This window comes from Oncorhynchus tshawytscha, linkage group LG23 (genome assembly GCF_018296145.1).
Source record: "Oncorhynchus tshawytscha isolate Ot180627B linkage group LG23, Otsh_v2.0, whole genome shotgun sequence".
NCBI classification, from domain to species: domain Eukaryota; kingdom Metazoa; phylum Chordata; class Actinopteri; order Salmoniformes; family Salmonidae; genus Oncorhynchus; species Oncorhynchus tshawytscha.
This window is the reverse complement of record NC_056451.1, coordinates 24,255,682-24,280,255: the sequence shown is the minus strand read 5'-3', so window position 1 is coordinate 24,280,255 and position 24,574 is coordinate 24,255,682. Positions and strand designations below refer to the sequence as shown.

The window sequence follows — 24,574 nt, the reverse complement described above, 5'->3', positions numbered from 1 at the left end:
TAGAAATAGGTTGCATAGAATAAATAGATGTCATTTGCATGGCCTGTCCATCATTGCAGCTTGCCTAACACACAGAAGTTTCTTTACAGTGTAATTACCATTTTATCATGTCATTTCTGTACCAGGCTTCCCTTCGGCATTCAATCAGGCAAGACTTTCTCTGTCTCTTCTACCGGTAAGTGAACTACTTATGTGATCACAGAGCCATGGACTGACTGACAGGCTGCCTTGATTATATACTAATTGGAGTCACAGGCATTTCAATGTTTCTTGTTTTTGCCAATCTGGTGAAGTATTCTCAGTGTCAGTCAAAGGGGGAGGGCTCAGACTGCATGACAATGAAATCTAATAACTACTCCCTTAGTCGTAGGAAAACACACATATAAACCCTCCCTCATTAACTCACTCATCCACTCACTCATCCATTCACAAGCTGAGAAATATGCTGACATGGTGCTCCATGTAATTAAGAACAGACTCATTGCACGTGCGCACACACAAAAATACACACACAGAGACCTTTGTGTCTGAGAGAACCGTGAAGGCGACCAACACTACCTCCCAGACTAGCAACAGACACACATACCAGCGACAGGCAGACCAACGAGACAGACAGACAAACCAGTGAGCTGTGTTGACAGAGAAACCGTCTCACAGATACCAGTGTTTGCATCAAGTTGACATGGAGCTGTGCCGGCAGTGTGGAGAAACCTCAGCTGGACAGGAGTCAGACGGAACTCACACAGACGTCATCTCTGAACAGTCCACTACCTAAAGGACATCGCGCCAACTTGACACAACTGTTGGACACATTGGAGTCAACATGGGCCATCATCCCTGTGAAACGCTTTGACATCTTGTAGAGTCCATGCCCCGACAAATTGAGGCTGTTCAGAGCGCAAAAGGGGGTGCAACACAATAATGTACACTCAGCGTATATTCAGTGTGTTACAACAGTTAAGACATAGTCCTGTGTCTTGGTGAGCATTTAGAATTCAGATAGAAGGCCAGGATCACACAACACTGCCAGAGAAGATAGACAATAGCAGGTAAAGACACTTTAATAAACATTTTATCAACATGTATTTTGTGCCAGTTGGATTGTCTGCAAAGGTGAAATCTTCTAGAAAACATTTGGGGGTTTTCTGCAGCTGTATAACGAAGGTAGAGAACTGGGTCGCAGATCGACTGTATGTGGCAAGTTAATGTGTTGACTGACCTGTGTCTTCTTTTCACATAAAAGGGTTATAAGTTCATTGAAATACAATATCAAATCCATTACCTGCACAAAAACACACACAAAAACCAAACAAAAATAAGTATTGTTTTCAAACCACTCACTCAGCATATAGGAGGTCACTCAAAGTAAAATTCCATCTCATCACTACAGAATTATGCCAACAGTTCATATTTCAGCACTAGCCGCTTGGGCTTCAGTTTTCCATCGTCGAGGTTCAGGAAGACTTTCTGCATGAACTCAGAGGTGCTGCCCAGGGCTTTGGGGAAGTTCAGATGGAGGGAGTAGAGTAACCCAAAAACAACCACGAGAGCGTCTGGCCAGGAACGGGAGTTAGTCATGACGATCTTATCCTCAACGACAATGGATACATATGGGCCGGTCTGATGGGTATACCACCCACCACCTCATTGTGCTGGCCCACCACTGAGAGAATGGAAACTCCATCCAGAATACCAGGGTTGCTGAGTTCTCCCACTTTAATGACAAAGGAAAAAAAATAAGTTTAAAAAACACAATACAAAAGAATGTGTTGATAATGATACAGGCTGTAAAACCAGGTGAGCCATTTTGAAGACATCAGAACCATCCTCTCGTAACAACAAAGGGAGACCAGCCAGGACTGCAGAACGGTGATGTTATTTTCTCCCTGTGAAGTGAACTAAAGAGAGCACTGAAATCAGGGTCTTCATAAAGAAGACTGAAATCAAACTTCAGATGCAGTTTCTCCTTGAGCGTTGATATCAGCTCATTCAGTGAATCAGGTTGAGAGGGCAGAATCACTTTCTCTATTCTGTTGTCGTTGAGGATGACTTTCAGTTTGATGGCTTCATTTACTGACCCTTCTGTCTCCATTTGGAATGTGAATCTGCTGAACAGAAAGGCAGGGATTCAAATTAGAGTCAGAAATGTTTCTTATCACCTGCCCAAAAATGTAAATGAGCTATTTACACGCAGAGGTGCCATCTATTGTCTGCCTTTCCCTTACACATAGTGCAGAAATCAGAAAGATCCATATTGGAATTATTTTTATTTTGGTGGTTATCAGTAACACAATTCTCTGGGCAGGCTTAACTTGCCTGTCTGTCATACATTTTCTGTCTTTTAATTAAATAATAGGAAGAAACCAGAACGATCTGTTTTAGGCTACTGGAATTCTATACAGTTCGATAGTTTTCACTTAAAATAAAAAATGAAATACTTCAAATGGAGGAACCTCAGAGCAACCTCAACTTGTACAACTGCTCAGTTCACTTGCCCCAGGCAATAGGGCAACACTTAATGACAATCCCTGAGAAAGGACAGTGTCACCAGGGCTTTCAACTAATAAAATGACCCTTGATTTCAAAGAGCATGACCTATAAATACAACTACCACACGTGTTATAATAAGGTAGTGCCTTCAGTAACTCATTGACTTACAGTACTCCAAAAAAAAATGTATTATAGCCTGAATTAAAAATGATTTTTTTCCCCATGACACATTACCCCATAATGACAAAGTAAAAACATTTGTAGAAATGTTTGCTAATTTATTGAAAATTAAATACAGGTATATCTCATTTACATTACTATTCACATCAGAGTCAATACGTGTTAGAACCACCTTTGGTGGTCTTTCTGGGTAAGTCGCTCAGAGCTTTGCACATATTGATTGTACAATATTTGCCCATTATTTATTTTCATTATTAAACTCTGTCAAGTTGGTTGTTGATCATTGCTAGACAGATATTTTCAAGTCTTTACCATAGATTTTCAAGCGATTTAAATCAAAACTGTAGCTAGGCTACTGAAGAACATTCAATGTCATCTTGGTAAGCAACTCCAATGTAAATTTGGCCTAGTGTTTAAGGTTATTTTCCTGCTGAAAGGTGAATTTGTCTCCCAGTGTCTGTTGAAAAGCAGACTGAACCAGGTTTTCCTATATGATCTTGCCTGTGTTTAGCTCTATTCAGTTTATTTGTATCCAGAAAAACCTCCCTAGTCTTTGCCGATGACAAGAAAACCCATAACATGATGCAGCCACCACCATGCTTGAAAATATGAAGAGTGGTACTCAGTGATGTGTTGGATTTGCCCCAAACATAACGCTTTGTATTCAGGACACAAAGTTAATTTCTTTGTCACATTTTTTGCAGTTTTACTTTAGTGCCTTATTGGAAACAGGATTCATGTTTTGGAATATTTGTATTCTGTACAGGCTTCCTTCTTTTCACTCTGTCATTTAGGTTAGTATTGTGGACGAATTACAATGTTGTCGATCCATCCTCAGTTCTCCTATCATAGCCATTAAACTCTAACTGTTATAAAGTTACCATTGGCCTCATGGTGAAATCACTGAGCAGTTTCCTTCCTCTCCAGCAACTGAGTTAGGATGGACACCTGTATCTTTGTAATGACTGGGTGTATTGATACACCATCCAAAGTGTAATTAAAAACTTCACCATGCTCAAAGGGATATTCAATGTCTGCGTTTTAAAATGTTACCCATCTACCAATAGGTGTCTTTCTTTGCGAGGCATTGGACAACCTCCCTGGTCTTTGTGGTTGAATCTGTATTTGAAATTCACTGCTCAACTGAAGGACCTTACAGATAATTGTATGTGTGGGGTACAGAAATGAGGTAGTCATTCAAAAATCATGTACAAAACTATTATTGCACACAGAGTGAGTCCATGCAACTTATTATGTGACTTGTTAAGCACATTTTTATTCCTGAACTTATTTGGGCTTGTCATAACAAAAGGGTTGAATATTTACTGACTCAAGACATTTCAGATTTTCATTTTTAATTAATTTGTAAAAATATCTAAAAACATAATTCTACTTTGACATTATGGGGTATTGTGTGTAAGCCAGTGACACATCTCAATGTAATCCATTTTAAATTCAGGCTGTAAAGCAACAACATGTGAAAAAAGTCAAGGGGTGTGAATACTTTCTGAAGGCACTGCATGTGCTCAAAGGGATGTATAGTGCATTTGGAAAGGATTCAGACCCCTTGACTTTTCCCACATTTTGTTACGTTATAGCCTTATCCTAAAATGGATTAAATATTTTTCCTCATCAATTAACACACAATACCCCATAATGACAAAGTGAAAACAGCTTTAAAAATGTTTGCAAACGTATTAAAAATAAAAAATAGAAATAATGTATTTACAGACCCTTCGCTATGAGACTCAAAATTGTGCTCAGGTGCATCTTGTTTCCCTTGATCATCCTTGAGATGTTTCTACAACTTGATTGGAGTCCACCTGTGGTAAATTCAATTGATTGGACATGATTTGGAAAGGCACACACCTGTCTATATAAAGTCACAAGGTTGACAGTGCATGTCAGAGCAAAAACCAAGCCGTGAGGTCTAAGGAATTGTCCGTAGAGCTCAGACAGGATTGTGTCGAGGTACAGATCTGGGGAAGGGTACCAGTAGCCTTCATCATTCTTAAATGGAAGAAGTTTGGAACCACCAAGACTCTTCCTAGAGCTGGCCACTCGGCAAAACAGAGCAATCGGGGGATAAGGGTCTTGGTCTTGTTGGTGACCAAGATCCCAATGGTCACTGACAGAGCTCCTCTGTGGAGATGGGAGAACCTCCCAGAAAGACAACCATCTCTGCAGCACTCTACCAATCAGGTATTTATGGTAGAGTGGTCAGATAGAAGCAACTCCTCAGTAAAAGGCCCACTTGGAGTTTGCCAAAAGGCACCTAAAGACTCTCAGACCATGAGAAACAAGATTCTCTGGTCTGATGAATCCAAGATATAACTCTTTGGTCTGAATACCAAGCCTCACGTCTGGAGGAAACCTGGCACCATCTCTAAGGTGAAGTATGGTGGTGGCAGTATCATGCTGTGGGGATGTTTTTCAGCAGCAGGAACTGGGAGAAAAGTCAGGATCGAGGGAAAGATGAACAGAGTAAAGTACAGAGAGATCCTTGATGAAAACCTGCCCCAGAGAGCTCAGGATCTCAGACTGGGGTGAAGGTTCACCTTCCTACAGGTCAATGACCCTAAGCACACAGCCAAGGCAACGCAGGAGTGGCTTCGGGACAAGTCTCTGAATGTCCTTGAGGGGCCCAGCCAGAGCCTGGACTTGAACCTGATCTAACATCTCTGGAAAGATCTGAAAATAGCAGTGCAGCAGACACTCCCCATCCAACCTGAAAGCTTGAGAGGATCTGCAAAGAATGGAGGAAACTCCCTAAATACAGATGTACCAAGCTTGTAGCATCATACTTAAGGCTGTATTCACTGACAAAGGTGCTTCAACAAAGTACTGAGTAAAGGGTCTGAATATTTATGTAAATAAGTTATACAATATAAAAATACATTGCAAACATTTCTAAATATAACTGTTTTTGCTTTGTCATTATGGGGTATTGTGTGTAGATTGAGGGGGAAAACTATTTAATCAATTTTAGAATAAGGCTGTAATTTAACTAAATGTGGAGGGGTCTGAATACTTTCCGAATGCACTGTATAACCACTGACCAATGTTATGGCTTGGTGATATGTGTTGAGAGCTTGTCAGTGAACCCACCCTCAGAAGTGGATACTTGGTCAGGGTCTTTGGGATCAGACTCCAGCCTTTCAATGTATTCTTCAACCTCACTGATCCAGTGTGTATCCTCTTCCTGTTTACAATGTGCCACTGTGGGACCCAGCAAGTCTCAGTTATCTCCAGTCTCTGTTTCTCCAGGCTGGCCTCGTCTTCTCCTTGAGGGAAGTTGGGCAGGAAGTTCACCTCTGCCCGGCGTGCTTGTTTAATGTTGCTCCTCCTCCCCCCGTTCACAGCAACCTCTGGGAACCCAACATGGCGTAACTTCTGCCTGTAGTTTCCCATTTGAATTTCAGGCTGTTCTTCCAGCCATCACAGCCTGTTTTTGAGCCAGGCTCTTTCAAACATGGGTGCTTGGTTACAAGGGCCTCAGCTGCCAAAATGCCTGTCACTTGGGTACGCTTTGGAATTGAAGATTGTCCAAGCCATCTATCAAGAATGTTGTGTTTTTGATCCCTTGTTATTTTCAGCACCGTTTCACGTCTCAGATATGCACAATTGCCCTCTCTCAGAGCAAACTCAACTTCCATCGAGAAAGTGGGTATGACAAATACCTCAGGCCACCTTCCGAACCGCTCCGGTGGGGCAGCCTGTAACTCGGTGGCTGAGACTCCGGCTAAACCGAGGTCTGTATCACGTCGTATTCGCAAAACTTTCACCGTAGCCCTAGGAGAAGGCAAGTCTCCAACAGTCTCGAAGTTGAAGAGCTCGTTGTTGAAATCAGGGTCTTCATAAAGAAGACTGAAATCAAACTTCAGATGCAGTTTCTCCTTGAGCGTTGATATCAGCTCATTCAGTGAATCAGGTTGAGAGGGCAGAATCACTTTCTCTATTCTGTTGTCGTTGAGGATGACTTTCAGTTTGATGGCTTCATTTACTGACCCTTCTGTCTCCATTTGGAATGTGAAATCTGAAAAAAAGAAAGGACACAGCGTCAACAGAACTTAAAGCCACAGACTCTACGATTTCCCTATAATTTCCACAAATAAAATGCCCCTTGATTTCAAAGAGTATTACCTAAAATACAACTAACAACAACCGCACGACTGTGTTACAATAAATTGTTTGCTGAAAGGGATAGCTATATGCCCACTGACCAATGTTATGGCTTGGTGATGTGTTGAGAGCTTGTCAAGTGAACCCACCTTCAGAAGTGGATACTTGGTCTGGATATTCTTTGGAATCAGACTCCAGCTTTTGAATGTGTTCTTTAACCTCACTGATCCAGTGGGTATCCTCTTCCTCTTTACACTGTGGGCTCTGGGTCCTCCTGTCTTAGACGGAGGCCCCACTCTTGAGTACATGACTGCTGCTGCTCAGGGGCAACCTGCACCAAAGTGATAGTAGCTTCAGCCTGCTGCTGGCAGTCGGACTCTGGAGGGAATGAGAAACAGTTGCACATGTAGATCTGTTAAAGTTGGAATACGTTTTGGTAAAACTGCCACATCTGTTTGGAATATTACAACAACAAAGACGTCACTTCAAACAACAAACAATGTTTATTCCCTCAGACATCATTGCATGCGTGATAGAACAGCAGTGTATGTAACTACTACTATTTTTGTTGTATTACTTTGCTCAGCCTGGTCTCAGACTAGACGTAACATAGTAAAAGTACGTCCTGGATGTTCAAATAAGTATGATCTGTTACGTTTGGTATGGTTACATAAGACAGAAGGTTACTTTAAGGCAAAAATGAAAGGAGGGTGGTTGGTCAGGGTGGATGGATGGGTGTATAATGGAAACGTCTAGTAACCCAAAGGTAGCGTGTAGCAACTTTTCAACTACTTACTACTTTGCAACTACTTAGCTAACCCCTCCCCTAACCGTAACTCTTTAATCTAACTCTTAACCCTAACACCTATCCTAGCTAACGTTAGCCGGCTAGATAAAATTAGCGTTAGCCACCTAGCTAACTTTAGCCAAAACAAATTGGAATTCGTAACGTTTTGCAAATTCATAACATATTGTACATTTAGCAAATTTATAACATCACACAAATTGTAATTAGTAACATACACAAAATGGATGATGGACATCCACAAATTAATACATACCATATGAAAAGTATCAAATACTAAATGGAAAGCTTCGGAATTAAGTACAGAATAATATGAAACGTTGATACCAGGTTGCGTTGCTGGATGCTCGTCTCCTCCTTTTCAAAAACAAAACTGGGAACAAATGCAGTGGCGCTGTTTCACACGTTGAGGATCTCAGCTCTAAGGCCAGTTCCCCGGACTTCACTGTACATTTAGGTTTTGTAACCAGCACTTTCAATGAAGACTCACCATTGACAAACATTTTTGATCTGGGTAGAAAGCTTGGTAACGTTATTAGATAGACACCCGTGTAGCTACCCCTCCCATTTTGTATGTGGTTAGACGCTACAAACAATTGACTGAATGAAGCTACATACCTCTGTGCAACATCAACAGCCCACGAAGACGTTCATTCTCCTCTTTCGTATGGAAAACGTCTAGCGGGTACTGTTATCGTTTTTTCAACGACCCCAAATATCTCCTCAGCAGCCGCTGTTAATTTCTGGTTGAGAAATTCTCTCTTGAACTCTCTTTTTGACAGTTTTTATTGATTATTTTCTTTCATGCAAAATTAGCATGCACTTCTGCAGAATATAAACACAGAAGCGCATGCCCCTCTGTGTAGGTCATCACAAATGATTGACTATCGCCCTCTGCTGGAGTGGAATGCGACAGTTTTCTTCTATGATATCATGGCGGTCCGCGAAAGCAACCGTTTAAAGTGCATGTCGCCACCTACTGTGCTGGAGAATCCGATCAATCATGGTCTGTCTACTTCTGTACTACCAAACAAATTAAATTCAATAAAACAATAAATCCCTACTAACTTCTACCCCCCCAAAAAACTGCTACGCCACCACAACCCATTAAACTTGATCTATATCATGCTGATGTAACAGTATAGACTTTCCATCTGCCCCTCGCCCTGACCTGGGCGCGAACCAGGGACACTCACTTTTGCCCTCAATCACTCTGCTTCCTGTCACATTTCTGTAATATCATCTATGGACATAGCTATTGGGACCGCAGTGATGACTCCCCTCAACCTAGTATTGGCACCAGGGACATTACTTTTAATATTCTTCCCATTAAGCTTTTCCATCAGGCTACAACAAAATATGAACAATCTACCATTTCCAATGAACTGGGCTAATCTGGCTAATCTGACTTCAACCCATCTCTTTCTGTACTGCATTGGTTAGTTGGATAGGGTGTAAATGAGGCCCTGTGGTCTCATCAAACACAATCACCACTTTCCACTCCCACACATTATTACTCTTGCTTCTTACCTTGGCCCTCTTTATGCTTTCTTTACTAGACCAATCACTGCTTTCAGTGTCAGCACTATTGTTCCTGTCTTTCCACTACTGACCATTCCTTGACCCACATCCTCCCACTCCAGACCACCAGAACTGACACCCATTCTGTTCGCATTCCAGCACAGCTGTTCCTTCTCCAAACTTTTCTCCATTTCGTCCTCACTACTTGCCTCCTTTTCGGCTGTCAGACTTCCAAACTTCTCACGCATCAACAACTTGGGGTGGCAGGGTAGCCTAGTGGTTAGAGTGTTAGAGTGTTGGACTAGTAACCGGAAGGTTGCAAGTTCAAATCCCAGAGCTGTCATTCTGCCCTTGAACAGGCAGTTAACCCACTGTTTGTAGGCCGTCATTGAAAATAAGAATATGTTCTTAACTGACTTGCCTGGTTAATTTTTATTTATTTTTTAAAACTCATTCACCCAGTTCTGACTCCACACAGTTCTCCAGGCACGAAGTCATTAAAACAAACCTCAAATATTGTGCATCACAACACAACCTCCAAGCGAGAGCTTCCTCCTCCAGCTGACCGAACTCCTCTTGGGACGTCCCTACCCCATGGAGCTTCTCTTCGTGCAACAGGGTCTGTGTCCACACCAGTATAACTCACTAAATGATTAGTGTGTAGATGCAGCCATTTGATAGACAGCTCAGAGATATTTCCACTGCCTTTACAGAGAATTAAAAGGGCTTTTATTTAAAGATTGGAGCCTGTGTCCTTTTCCTAACACTTGTATTGATTTCATCAGATAATGGTTGCATGGTTGGTTCCCAACATGATCCCGCAATGCTGCCAGAGAAGAGAGAAGCTAAAAAAAGACACTTCAATTAACACATTATCAGCCATTTATTCTGTAATACTTTATGGATGTCTGGGAATGTACAAAATCTGGGTTGGTTGAAAGAAGAAGCTCTCATTTCAGGTGGTATATTTAGTTCCCATTGAACATAGCGTAACTGTATCATACCAATTCTCAATACATGTAAATACACATGAAATGAAATATATATTTTTTCCCTTGGTGCATTTTGGCATTAGGCTCAGAGGTACAGTGCCTTGCGAAAGTATTCGGCCCCCTTGAACTTTGCGACCTTTTGCCACATTTCAGGCTTCAAACATAAAGATATAAAACTGTATTTTTTTGTGAAGAATCAACAACAAGTGGGACACAATCATGAAGTGGAACGACATTTATTGGATATTTCAAACTTTTTTAACAAATCAAAAACTGAAAAATTGGGCGTGCAAAATTATTCAGCCCCTTTACTTTCAGTGCAGCAAACTCTCTCCAGAAGTTCAGTGAGGATCTCTGAATGATCCAATGTTGACCTAAATGACTAATGATGATAAATACAATCCACCTGTGTGTAATCAAGTCTCCGTATAAATGCACCTGCACTGTGATAGTCTCAGAGGTCCGTTAAAAGCGCAGAGAGCATCATGAAGAACAAGGAACACACCAGGCAGGTCCGAGATACTGTTGTGAAGAAGTTTAAAGCCGGATTTGGATACAAAAAGATTTCCCAAGCTTTAAACATCCCAAGGAGCACTGTGCAAGCAATAATATTGAAATGGAAAGAGTATCAGACCACTGCAAATCTACCAAGACCTGGCCGTCCCTCTAAACCTTCAGCTCATACAAGGAGAAGACTGATCAGAGATGCAGCCAAGAGGCCCATGATCACTCTGGATGAACTGCAGAGATCTACAGCTGAGGTGGGAGACTCTGTCCATAGGACAACAATCAGTCGTATATTGCACAAATCTGGCCTTTATGGAAGAGTGGCAAGAAGAAAGCCATTTCTTAAAGATATCCATAAAAAGTGTTGTTTAAAGTTTGCCACAAGCCACCTGGGAGACACACCAAACATGTGGAAGAAGGTGCTCTGGTCAGATGAAACCAAAATTGAACTTTTTGGCAACAATGCAAAACGTTATGTTTGGCGTAAAAGCAACACAGCTCATCACCCTGAACACACCATCCCCACTGTCAAACATGGTGGTGGCAGCATCATGGTTTGGGCCTGCTTTTCTTCAGCAGGGACAGGGAAGATGGTTAAAATTGATGGGAAGATGGATGGAGCCAAATACAGGACCATTCTGGAAGAAAACCTGATGGAGTCTGCAAAAGACCTGAGACTGGGACGGAGATTTGTCTTCCAACAAGACAATGATCCAAAACATGAAGCAAAATCTACAATGGAATGGTTAAAAAATAAACATATCCAGGTGTTAGAATGGCCAAGTCAAAGTCCAGACCTGAATCCAATCGAGAATCTGTGGAAAGAACTGAAAACTGCTGTTCACAAATGCTCTCCATCCAACCTCACTGAGCTCGAGCTGTTTTGCAAGGAGGAATGGGAAAAAATTTCAGTCTCTCGATGTGCAAAACTGATAGAGACATACCCCAAGCGACTTACAGTTGTAATCGCAGCAAAAGGTGGCGCTACAAAGTATTAACTTAAGGGGGCTGAATAATTTTGCACGCCCAATTTTTCAGTTTTTGATTTGTTAAAAAAGTTTGAAATATCCAATAAATGTCGTTCCACTTCATGATTGTGTCCCACTTGTTGTTGATTCTTCACAAAAAAATACAGTTTTATATCTTTATGTTTGAAGCCTGAAATGTGGCAAAAGGTCGCAAAGTTCAAGGGGGCCGAATACTTTCGCAAGGCACTGTAAGTATGGAATTTGGTGTATGGAAGATCTTGCCACACTAAACACAAGGGAACAAACATTCTGAATACTAGGCTGTTTGCAACATCAGGGCAGATGTATTGTGACATATTACCATATATGAACAAGACATATTACTCTAAAGACCAATGCAAGGTTTATATAGGGACAGAGAACAGTGGATCACACCATGTCCTCTGTGTCATCCTATAACTAATGAGCAGGGACTCCTGTTGCTCAGAAACCCACTAACTGCTCTCTGTTAGAACACGATATTAATCAGAGAGCAGTGTCCCGAGGAGGGCTATGTCCTGATTCTCCTCTCACGTATCTCTCAGTCTGTTGTCTGATTCTCTCCCCCCACACAGGGAACAGTCATGTGTTCTCCTCTCTGTAAACCCTCTTCATGTGACTCCATATGGTCTGTATCCATTGTGGCATTGGCCACGTTCAAGACACCTATATGTTTGTGAGCTGTGTGATGCTTCTTTAACATACTTGATGTGGTAAAGCATTTTCTACATACAGGACACATGTATGGCTTCTCCCCTGTGTGAGTCCTCATGTGCACTATCAGAGATGTATTCTGGCTGAAACATTTGCCACAATCCTGGCACTGATGTGGTTTCTCCCCTGTGTGGCTCCTCATATGTAAGTTTAGGTGTCCACGCTGAGTAAATCCTTTGCCACAATCATGACAGTGAAACGGCTTCTCCCCTGTATGACTCCTCAAATGCCTTTTCAGGAAAGTATCCCAAGCAAAATATTTACCACAAATATGACAACACTTTGCTCCGATGTGAGTTTGTAGGTGATCCATCATACTTTCTGTGGACTGACAGAATTTTCCACACACACCACAAAGATGTTCTTTATCCTGTGTGTGCATTTGCACGTGATTTAATAAAGAAGCCATGGAGTCAAATTGCTTTCCACATACCTTACAACTAGGAGCAGCATCCCAGCTTACACTGGGTCTCGAGTGTGATTTTAGATGGTTCAATTTCCTGTCCTTAACACTATGACAACTTTGTCCTTTTACTGTCTTTGTTCTCTTTGATTTGAGTGGCTTTAACATTAGACCTGACAGAGGTCCTCCACTCTCCATCCTGTCAATATGTCCTCTGTTTTCACTCTGAGCTGCAGAACACTCTCTATCTACTCCAGAGAAGGGCTGAGGCTCTCTGGTTGGTTCTGATACACCATAGTCTTCTACATAAGGTTCTGTTTTGATCTGTTCAGTTGAGGTGCTGGGTAGAGAGTATCTATCTTCAAGTGAGGACTGAGTTGGGTCCTGATAATAGTCACTTGATACACAGCCGTAAGAATTTATAAACTCGTTGAAATGATTCTCATCCTCCTGACTGGTCCTTGGTTCATTCTGTTCATCTTTCATCAGTGTGGGTTCTGGGTCCTTCTGCCCCAGACTGGGGTTCCACTCCTGCTGCTCATCAGACACGGTGACAGTGAGCTGCTGGGGGTCTGGAGATAATGGGGTGGGAAAAACTCAAAAGCTGACTTGAGACGTAGCTAGGCTTACAATCATTATATTTTTTACAGAACTTGGTTTTGTAAATACTCTACAACATTAATTAAATTGAAAGCTAATCGTAATTCATATGAAATTAACGTTATTAAAACAAACACCTGCTCGTCTGCGTAACTTGATCTGTGGCTTAGAACGAATATCCAGCATGCTCCGTAGACGCCTGTTCTCCTCCTTTGTGTGAGAAACCTCTTCCTGGTACTCTGCTATCGTTTCTTCAACGACACCAAATATCTCTTCAGCTGCCGCTATTAATTTCTGGTTGAGAAACACTCTCAAGTACTCCATTTTAGACATTTTTTGAGAAGAAAAGCTGTCTCGCTAGCCAAGTTAGCCAGCGAGCTACCAACGTAAACAAAGTAAACAAGACAAAGAGCGCTGTCAGTCTTTGTGCGTGCACGGTATAATACATTTAGCATTGTCGCCCCCTACTGGAGCGGCAGGCACAGGTCGTCGCGATCCTGCAGGTGACGCCGGCTGTGCTGCTTTTGAGAAGAGGGCTGATTATTAATAGGCAAAATGAATTAATCTCTAATCCCTTTTCATACTAATCATTGATCAGATTGAATAAGTATTTCCCAATCTATTGTTGGAGGTCCTCCAGTGTGTGCATTTCTATTAAAGCCAAGCACATAGACCTACATGTAATAGACTGCAGAGCTGGTGGTGCTGCTACAGCACTACTGGTGCAAATCTGAAGTTTAGATCAATCATTGCCTCCCTAGATCACAAAAGTACACAAAAAATAAAATACACCGTAATGTTATCACTAATTCAACATTCTCATGTCTGCAATTAATTCAAGGAAGAGAAGAGGAGTTATGTACAGTGCCTTCAGAAAGTATTCATAACCCTTGACTTATTCCACATTGTGTTGTTAGTCCGAATTCAAAATGTATCTAACAAAATAAAATCTCACCCATCTACACACAGTACCTCATAATGACAAAGTGAAAATATGTTTTTAGAAATACATAAATATCTCATTTAAATAAGTATTCACACCACTGAGTCAATACTTTGTAGAAGCACCTTTGGAGGTGATTACAACTTTGAGTTGTCTTGGGTATGTCTGTATCAGCTTTGCACATCTGGATTTGGGGATTATCTCAAGCTCTGTTTAGTCAGATGGGGAGTGGCGATGAACAGCAATCTTCAAGTCTTTCCACAGATTTTCAATGGGATTCAAGTTTGGGCTTCGGCTGGGTGACTCAATAACTTTTATTGTTCTGAAGCCATTCCAATGTTGCTTTGGCTGTATGCTTAAGTTCAATGTCCTGTTGGAATGCAAATCTTCACCCCAGTCCAAAGTCATTTGCACTCTGACCAGATTCTCATTAAGTATTTGCCTGTATTTGGCTCCATTCATTGTTTCATCTATCCTTGCCAGTCTTCCAGTCCCTGCTGCTGAAAAGCATCCCCATAGCATGATGCTGCCCCCACCATGCCTCACAGTAGGGATGGTTTTAGACGGGTGATGAGCTGTGTCTGGTTTTCTCCAGACATAGAGCTTTGCATTCAGGCCAAAGTGTTCAATTTGTCTCACCAGACCACAGAACATTTTGCCTTATGATCTGTCTTTCACATTCCTTTTTTTGCAAACTCCAGGCATGCCGTCATGTGCCTTTTTCTCAGGAGTGGCTTCCATCTGGCCACTCTCCCATAAAGCCCAGATTGGCGAAGTGCTGTAGAGACTGTTGTCCTTCTGGCAGGTTCTCCCATCACAGCCAAGGCACTCTGAGTGGTCATTGCGTTCTTGGTCACCTCCCTGACCAAGGTCCTACTTGCCCGGTTGCTCCGTTTGGTTGGAAGGCAAGCTCTAGGCAGAGTCTGGGTAGTTCCACATTCTTTTCAATTTCCCAACGATGGAGACCACTGAGCTCTCAGAAACTTTCAACACTCTAGACATTGTTTTATACCCTTCCCCAGCTATATGCCTTATCACAATTGTATCTCGAACTACAGAGTTCCTTGGACTTCATGGTATAGATTCTGCTCTGACATGCACTTCTTCTTTAAGTTTTTATTGGCGAATCGCAACCAACTCGCAGGTGCATACACCACCACCTACTGTTCTGGAGTGTGAGGCCGGTCATGACCTATCTATACCACTATATTCTCTCAACTAACCCTCCTACTGTTCTGGAGTGTGAGGCCGGTCATGACCTATCTATACCACTATATTCTCTCAACTAACCCTCCTACTGTTCTGGAGTGTGAGGCCGGTCATGACCTATCTATACCACTATATTCTCTCAACTAACCCTCCTACTGTTCTGGAGTGTGAGGCCGGTCATGACCTATCTATACCACTATATTCTCTCAACTAACCCTGAACTTCTAATAAAATAAAATAATTCCCTACAAACCTCACTACTCCCGTCATCCCCACATAAAATACCACCTTCTCCCTATTCCCGTCCTGTCAAACCTCTCCCTTTCTACATCACACATTTCACAAAATAATCTGTTCCGTTTCCTCTACCATACAGCCATTACACATTCCAGTACCATGCTTCCCTATCAATTTCCAAGAGGATTCAATTCCGTATGCCCTAATCTGATCCTACACAACATAACTCCCTCCCTTCTGTTCCCATCATATGACACTATCTCCCGTACAGATTTCCTTGTACTATAAAAATGTCTGCCCTTACTACTTTCATCCCATTGTCTCTGCCAGCAATCTAACCCATTTTTCAGAATCAATGTTTTAATTTCCTCTCTACCCAACTGCACCTGTATATCCACAATATTATTTTCACTGCTTTTTTGGCTATTATATCTACTATATAATTTCCATTAACTCCTTTATGAGCTGGAATCCAACAGAACTGAATGTCAACACCATTTCTTTGTAAGCCCAACAACAGCAGCATTATTTCTACCCATAAATCCTCATGTTCTGACTTTCAAATCAAAATCACATTTTATTTGTCACAAACACACATTTAGTACGTTATTGTGGATGTAGCGAAATGCTTTCCAGATCTTAAACTACACAAAACAGACGTAGAGTCCGAACATATTGCTATTCTTCCTGGTTGGACCTCTATCCATTGCAATCCAACAATTATCACAACTATTTCTGTTGAATCTACAGATAAATAATTTGTTAGCTTCTTGCAGAGATTAACATCGAACTCAATAATAAATGCACCTGCTGCCGTCTTCCCATTCATGGGATCCTTTGAAACATCTGTATGCACTGCAAGACAAGAATAAAACTGATCAGTAATATATTGATCCACTATTGTTGCTACATGATCTTCTTCACACCACCGTTTCTTTTCTTCGATCAGGCTAAAATCGACATGTGGTCTTGTATAAAACCACAGTAACACATTTCCTATTGCCACAGATGGCTCTATAACAAGCTCCCTGGTGTCCATCTTTATAAACCCCTTTTCCAAATCTCTGGGTCAAAACCCCTCTTTTGATATCTTTCATATTACCAGCAGTCTTCCAATACTGTCAGTGTAGGATGATCTCCCATACTACCCTTCAGTCTTGCCCAGTACACCAGGGTACACTTAACTCTAAGGGTTAGTGGCATTTCCCCATTATCTACTTGTAAAGCCTCAACCGGTGTAGTTTTAAATGCACCATCGCACAGCCTGAGTGCCCTAGATTGCCTATCTGCCCTCTCTGAAATGCACTGTCAACTGTGTTACCTTATATAGACAGGTGTTTCTTTCTAAATCATGTCTGAACAATTGAATTGGCCACAGCTGGACTCCAATCAAGTTGTAGCGACAGTTCAAGGATGATCAAAGGAAATTGGATGCACCTGAGCTAAGGGGTGTGTATACGTCAATGAGATATTTCTGTAATTCATTTTCAATACATTTCTTAAAACATGTTTTCACTTTGTTATTATGGGGTATTGTGTGTAGATGGGTGAGGAAAAATATGCATCAACTTTGAATACAGGCTGTAACAGAACAAAATGTGGAATAAGTCAAGGGGTATGAATGCTTTCTGAAGGCACTGTTTTTCACAGAAATAAAGCCAGTCGATTCAGAGAACTACATGTTTTAATGCACCTCTTGTACGGTCTGAAACCCTCTCCCTACACAGGAAACTACTGCCGTGTTGTCAGGAGGTTTTTCAGCGGGTTGTCATTATGGTTTCTCCCTCTTGTGAATGTTCTCAGACCTTCTAGGGGACTTCATCCATTTCAAGCATTTAGCAGCAATCAAATCAAATCAATCTTTTTGTGACACGCTTTGTAAGCAACAGGTGTAGACTAACAGTGAAACATAATTGCACTGTCTTACCCAGAGAAACTTAGTCAGTGTCTTCAAAACAGGTAAAACCACCACATTAACAGTCACTGCGAGTAACATATTTCCTCAATAAAGTGGCTGAGTGAAACATGTATCACAAACCAGGTCTACAGTCAGTATTTTCTACACTAAAGTATTCTGTGCATTGTCATTATATGTCCTCCCAAACTTCCAGTCTATACAAAGCCTCTGCCAGACACTGCAGTGAAGTCTTCTCTTCCATGTGAAATCTCAAGCCCGGTTGACTGTGTGCTAGTGCTGATATACATGTCACAAAGATGGCAATGATATGGTTTTTCCCATGTGGATCTTCATGTGTAGTTTCCGGTGATAATTCTGCTTGAATCCTTGGCCACAATACTGGCACTTATATGGTTTCACCCCTGTATGAGTCCTCATGTGGACTGTCAGATCAGGGTTTCTGCTGAAACATTTCCCACAAACAGAGCAGCAATGTGGCTTCTCCCCAGAGTGGCTCTTCATATGCACAGCCAGGTTTCCACTCTGACTGAATCCTTTGCCACAATCTTGACAGCGAAACGGCTTCTCCCCTGTATGACTCCTCAAATGCCTTTTCAGGAAAGCATCCCAAGCAAAATATTTACCACAAATATGACAACACTTTGCTCCGATGTGAGTTTGTAGGTGATCCATCATACTTTCTGTGGACTGACAGAATTTTCCACACACACCACAAAGATGTTCTTTATCCTGTGTGTGCATTTGCACGTGATTTAATAAAGAAGCCATGGAGTCAAATTGCTTTCCACATACCTTACAACTAGGAGCAGCATCCCAGCTTACACTGGGTCTCGAGTGTGATTTTAGATGGTTCAATTTCCTGTCCTTAACACTATGACAACTTTGTCCTTTTACTGTCTTTGTTCTCTTTGATTTGAGTGGCTTTAACATTAGACCTGACAGAGGTCCTCCACTCTCCATCCTGTCAATATGTCCTCTGTTTTCACTCTGAGCTGCAGAACACTCTCTATCTACTCCAGAGAAGGGCTGAGGCTCTCTGGTTGGTTCTGATACACCATAGTCTTCTACATAAGGTTCTGTTTTGATCTGTTCAGTTGAGGTGCTGGGTAGAGAGTATCTATCTTCAAGTGAGGACTGAGTTGGGTCCTGATAATAGTCACTTGATACACAGCCGTAAGAATTTATAAACTCATTGAAATGATTCTCATCCTCCTGACTGGTCCTTGGTTCATCCTGTTCATCTTTCATCCGTGTGGGTTCTGGGTCCTTCTGCCCCAGACTGGGCCTCCACTCCTGCTGCTCAGGGGAAACCACCTCATCAGACACGGTGACAGTTAGCTGCTGGAGATCTGGAGAGGAGAGAGGGATGAAATAGAAAATTCAAGAGCTGAATTGACATACCCAGCTAACAACAAAATGTTCCCACAACTTTATTTGAATATTTCCTTAAGCGTCTCATTCAGTCATTAACTAACGTTTTCTTAGGAATGTTCCCGGGATGTACAAGGCATGTTTCCAAGAGACCATTCCCTTAATGTCAAACAGAACATACCCACAACATTCTGCTGGTTAGGAGAATATTTCATCAATGTCCCACCAAACATACACAGAACATGGTTGTCATGTTCTCAGAACATGAGATATTAATGTTCGAGACATGTTTAATAGGAACCTTGCAAAAACATTTGTGTCCACAATATAAAATGTTTTACACATCACGTCTTGTTACTGTTGCCAAGCCAATTAAGGCCCTGATTGGTGAACAACTGATTCATTCAAATCTTTGTCTGTTGGCAAGGTTAGGGAAACTCATACACAGAGTACTTTTAAAACAGTGTTTTAAACTTCCATATTTGACATACATAATTACATTGTGCATGTTCAATTAATCAGTAAGTATTATTCAACATGTCCACACCTGGGATTTGAACTCTCAACCCCTTAATTCACAGTACTCCAATCTTCCTGCTACGCCATCATGTCTGTGTAAAGTAGGCTGTCAGTTAATCTGATTGATCTCTTATTTATTTTCTTATTCCAGCAATTTAAGGGCTTTCTCTAGAGTTGCCTAATATTGATGGGTCATATTAACCTGTTTTAATGATACTTCTGAATCACTATGATCAATAAAATATTTTCTTGGGTGTACTTCTAACAGAGATTTACTTCAAACATGGGTGTGTTGTAACTGTTGCTAAATAAAGACTAACATATTGCTAAGAATGTGAGAGTAATGAGGGTTATTTCTAGGGCAGGGCTCTCCAACTCTGTTCCTGGAGAGCTACCCTCCTCTAGGTTTTCACTCCAACCCCAGTTGTAACTAACCTGATTCAGTGTATCCACCAGCTAATTAGGATAATCAGGTGTGCTATATTATTGTTGGAGTGAAAACCTACAGGATGGTAGCTCTCTAGGAACCGAGCTGGATAGCCATGCTCTAGGGCATGAGCTCATTGGGAAAGGGGGATTCCTAGTCAGTTGTACAATTGAATGCCTTCAACTGAAATGTGTATTCCGCATTTAACCCAACCCCTCTGAATCAGAGAGGTGCGGGGGGCTGCCTTCATCGACATCCAGGTCTTTGGTGCCCAGGGAACAGTGGGTTATCTGCCTTGCTCAGGGACAGAAAGACAGATTTTTACCTTGTCAGCTCGGGGATTCGATCCAGCAACCTTTTAGTTATTGACTCAACACTCATCAATAGTTAGGCCCTGTCAAGAAGAAACCTTAACCCTCCTCCCTAGACACATGAGTAGACCTGAAACAACTTGATATGTGTAAGCAATAGGGTGAATTAACTTTGAAGTACACTGAATACAAACATATTGATCCTAGTGATTGAGGAGTATCATTAAAACAGGTTAATCTACTGCACAAACATTAGATAATATAGAAAGCCCTTCAATTGTTGAAATAAGTCAATCAAATCAATGAGAGAATAGTCCAATTAACTGATAACTGACACAGACATGGTTGCATAGCAGGAAGATCTGATTGCCATGAACAAATCGGTTGCGAGTTCAAATCCCACATGTTCCATAATAATTACTACAAATCAACATGCACAATGTAATCATGCATGTCAAATGTGGTAGTTGAAAACAGTGTGTTAAAAGCACTGTGGGTGTGTGAGTAACCTTAACTTTGTCAACAGACAAAAGAGCTGTTAATGGATTACCAATCAGGGTCTTAATGGGCTTGGCAACAGTAACAAGGTGTGATGTGTAATGGTTTTTGGGGGGAGAACGTTTCTTTCGGGACAAATCAGGCGACATACTGACAACTGATACACAGAAATGTTATTGCAATGTTCCCATGAAATGTGTCTAAAACATGAACATCGTACATTCTGAGAACTTGGCACCAAGTCCTGTGTCGAATTTGTGGGACGTTGCTGCAATAGTTTACTAACCATCCGAAAACCAGACAGAAATATTTTTGCAACGTACCATAAAGCGCGTCTAGAACATTGTTATATATTCTGATAACATTGTAACGACGTCCTTGATAAGATCTGTGTGACATTAAAAAGAGAATGTTCTAACTTTAACATCAAAACATGCTAACGGGTTCTCAGAATGTCTTTGCTAACAAAGATAGAATGTTTCCATAACTAAAGGAAAACTAGACAATCAAACTTGGGACGATTACGGGTAACATAAAAAAAATAATCTCCCTATAATTGTTAGCCGGATAGTTAGATGGGTTTAAGATTGAGTATTCTTCTTACAGATATTGGAACCATCTACACTCAACATTTTATTACATTGATAGCTTATCGTGTCTCATATTAAATGAATGTTGAAAATACAAACACACCTTGTCTATGTAACTTGATATCTGGCTTAGTACGGATATCGAGCGTGAGCCGTAGACGACTGTTCTCCTCCCTTGTGCGAGAAACCTCTTCCTGGTACCTTGCTAGGGTTTCTTCAACGACACCAAATATCTCCTCAGCTGCCGCTATCAATCTCTGGTTTAGAAACATTCTCAATAACTCTATTTTAGACATTTGTAGAAAGGAAAGTTGGCTAGATAGCTAGCAAGTCGAAAATATAAAGAGCGCTGAGGCGAAGCGAGAGGTTTCACTCTCCCCTAACTCTGTCCAAAACAAGCCCAATGCGTTTACATGGGCTTATTATTATGTTTTACCCAAGGTCGTCGTCTACCTTCCCATTGTTAGGGCGGAGACATGAGCATCTCGTCATTATATAGTCTTTGTGCGTGCACGACATAATACATTTTGCACTGTCGTCCCCTGCTGGAGCGGAAGGCGCAGGTCGTGAAGCTCCTGCAGTTCCCATTAGTCTATTCTGCCTTTGGGAAGAGGACACTGATTACTGAGCAAAATTAATTAATCTCTCGTCATTAATCTATTGTTGGAGTTCCTCCAGTGTCTGTACATTTCTATTATAATCCTGCAAATAGACCTAAATGTGAAAGACTGCAGAGCTGGTGGCACTGCTCCAGCACTACTGGTGCAAATCTGAAGTTTAGATCAATCATTGCCTCCCTTGATCACAAAAGTACACAAAAAATAGAATACACCATAATGCTATCACTAATCCAACATTCTCATGTCTGCAATTAATTAAAGAAAGAAGAGGGATATATTTCCTAGAAATAAAGAATGACAGCAGATTTAGGGAATTAGATGTTTTAATGCACCTCCTTGTGTTGTCTGAAAGACTCTCCCTACACGGGACGACTGTCACGTTGTCATGAGGTTTTTTGTCGGGTTGTCATCATGTCTTCTCCCTCTTGTGAATGTTCTTCTCGTATCTTCTAGGGGAGTTCATCCATTTTAAGCATTTAGCAGCAATCATTGCATTATGTATGTTTTTCATTAAACAATTATATGGATTCTCTCCTGTGTCAATTGGACTTCTTGCATTTACATTTTGGTCATTTAGTTGACACTCTTACCCAGAGCAACTTACAATTAGTGATTTCAAAACAGGTAAAACCACCACATTAACAGTCACTGCGAGTAACATATTTCCTCAATAAAGCGGCTGAGTGAAACATGTATCACAAACCAGGTCTACAGTCAGTATTTTCTACACTAAAGTATTCTGTGCATTGTCATTATATGTCCTCCCAAACTTCCAGTCTATACAAAGCCTCTGCCAGACACTGCAGTGAAGTCTTCTCTTCCATGTGAAATCTCAAGCCCGGTTGACTGTGTGCTAGTGCTGATATACATGTCACAAAGATGGCAATGATATGGTTTTTCCCATGTGGATCTTCATGTGTAGTTTCCGGTGATAATTCTGCTTGAATCCTTGGCCACAATACTGGCACTTATATGGTTTCACCCCTGTATGAGTCCTCATGTGGACTGTCAGATCAGGGTTTCTTATGAAACATTTTCCGCATACACGACAGCAAAATGGCCTCTCCCCTGTGTGAATCTTCATGTGTGTGTTCATATAAGATTTACTGCTGAAACATTTCCCACAAACAGGGCAGCAATGCGGTTTCTCCCCAGAGTGGCTCTTCATATGCACAGCCAGGTTTCCACTCTGACTGAATCCTTTGCCACAAAACTGGCAGCGGTACGGTCTCTCCCCTGTATGAATCCTCTTGTGCGCTGTGAGATCTGGATTTTTTCTGAAACACTTGCCACAATCAGGACAGCGAAACGATTTCTCCCCTGGGTGAACCTTCATATGATCATTCAGCTCAGCACTCCCTGGGAAAAATGTACCACAAACATGACAAACTCTAGCCCCAACGTGGGTTTCTAGATGATCTAACATACTTTCTGTGGACTCTAAGTGTATTCCACACACACCACATAGACATTCTTTGTCCTGTGCATGCTTTCTTGCATGATTCACTAAAGAAGCTAAGTAGGAGAAATACATTCCACAAAATTTACAGTGGATATAGGCACTTTGTTTTCTTACTGTCTGTAATCTCTTTGATGGTGATCTCTTGGATTTAAGTGGCTTTGAACCTGACAGAGGTCTACTCTCTACCCCTTTAAAAACATGAAATGTGTCACTCTGAGCTGCAGAAGACTCTAGATTTTCTGCAAATAGGGGCTGAGGCTCACGGGATGGTTCTGATACTCCATTGTCTTCTGCATCAAGTTCTGATTTGATCTGTATCATGTTCTGTTCAGTTAAGGTGCTGTGTAGAGAGTAGTTCCTCTGTGCAGTTGAGGTGCTGGGAAGACAGTACGTCTCTTCGTAGTCTTCACTTTGGGTTTCATAAAGAAGTGAGGACTGAGTCAGGTCCTGGTGGTTGGAGTCATTTTTCAAAGATGACTCTAGTTCCTCCGGTTCCTCTTTTATCTGTGTGTAATGTGGGTCTTCCTGCCGCAGACTGGGGCTCCACTCCTGCTCACAGTGTTGCTGCTCAGGGAGAACCTCCTTTTCAGATACCGGGTGGTGGGTGGACTGTTGGATGTCTGGAGGGAAGTATAGAGAATTAAATAACACATCTAAAACGTTAACATGAATAGTATTCTAGTTAGACAGCTAGCTAGGTATTTAGATAGATACTAACATAGCTAGCTAGCTACATTGTCATTTGTCGATAAATCATGACATTTATCACTTGACATATGCAAAGAACGTTTAAAATATTACAGCAAGCAGCCTCAGTCACACACCTATTCTGTGTAATAGTATATCTGGTTTAATAACTACATCGAGCATGCTACGCAGACGGCTGTTCTCTTCCTGGTACTCTGCTATCGTTTCTTCAATGACGCCGAATATCTCCTCAGCTGCCATTGTCAATCTCTGGCTGAGAAACACTCTCAATAACTGTATATTAGACATTTTTTTGAGGAAAAAAGTTGTGTCAGCTTGCTAACGGATAATGACAGGAACATTTACAACAACATAGCGTAGACACTGTATGCGGTTAACAAAGGAGGGCGTTCCTTTGAGCACGGCGGCAAACACATTTTG

At 41.5% G+C, this 24,574-nt stretch overlaps 3 protein-coding genes and 1 long non-coding RNA gene across 4 annotated transcripts; all 4 read right to left on the bottom strand.

The window, feature by feature from the left end:
* Positions 1 to 1,045: 1,045 nt before the first annotated feature.
* Positions 1,046 to 8,458, bottom strand: LOC112242213. The gene is made up of 4 exons (XR_002952456.2): positions 8,216 to 8,458; positions 6,942 to 7,170; positions 5,779 to 6,706; positions 1,046 to 2,105 (listed from the first exon to the last, which is right to left on the bottom strand). It is a non-coding gene; the product is annotated as an uncharacterized LOC112242213 (long non-coding RNA).
* A 3,297-nt stretch (positions 8,459 to 11,755) lies between these two features.
* Positions 11,756 to 14,251, bottom strand: LOC112244056 (zinc finger protein 250-like). The gene is made up of 2 exons (XM_042304967.1): positions 13,479 to 14,251; positions 11,756 to 13,313 (listed from the first exon to the last, which is right to left on the bottom strand). Exons 1-2 carry the CDS (start codon positions 13,672 to 13,674, stop codon positions 12,166 to 12,168), a joined length of 1,344 nt encoding a protein of 447 aa, XP_042160901.1. The 5' UTR covers positions 13,675 to 14,251; the 3' UTR covers positions 11,756 to 12,165.
* Positions 14,252 to 17,396: 3,145 nt separating this feature from the next.
* On the bottom strand, positions 17,397 to 21,821 carry LOC112244046 (zinc finger protein 227-like). The gene is made up of 2 exons (XM_042304965.1): positions 21,468 to 21,821; positions 17,397 to 18,997 (listed from the first exon to the last, which is right to left on the bottom strand). Exons 1-2 carry the CDS (start codon positions 21,658 to 21,660, stop codon positions 17,937 to 17,939), a joined length of 1,254 nt encoding a protein of 417 aa, XP_042160899.1. The 5' UTR covers positions 21,661 to 21,821; the 3' UTR covers positions 17,397 to 17,936.
* Positions 21,822 to 21,975: 154 nt separating this feature from the next.
* LOC112244037 (zinc finger protein OZF) lies at positions 21,976 to 24,574 on the bottom strand. Its single transcript, XM_024411810.2, has 2 exons — positions 24,271 to 24,574; positions 21,976 to 24,066 (listed from the first exon to the last, which is right to left on the bottom strand). The coding sequence occupies exons 1-2, from the start codon at positions 24,440 to 24,442 to the stop codon at positions 22,856 to 22,858; spliced, it is 1,383 nt and encodes a 460-aa protein (XP_024267578.2). The 5' UTR covers positions 24,443 to 24,574; the 3' UTR covers positions 21,976 to 22,855.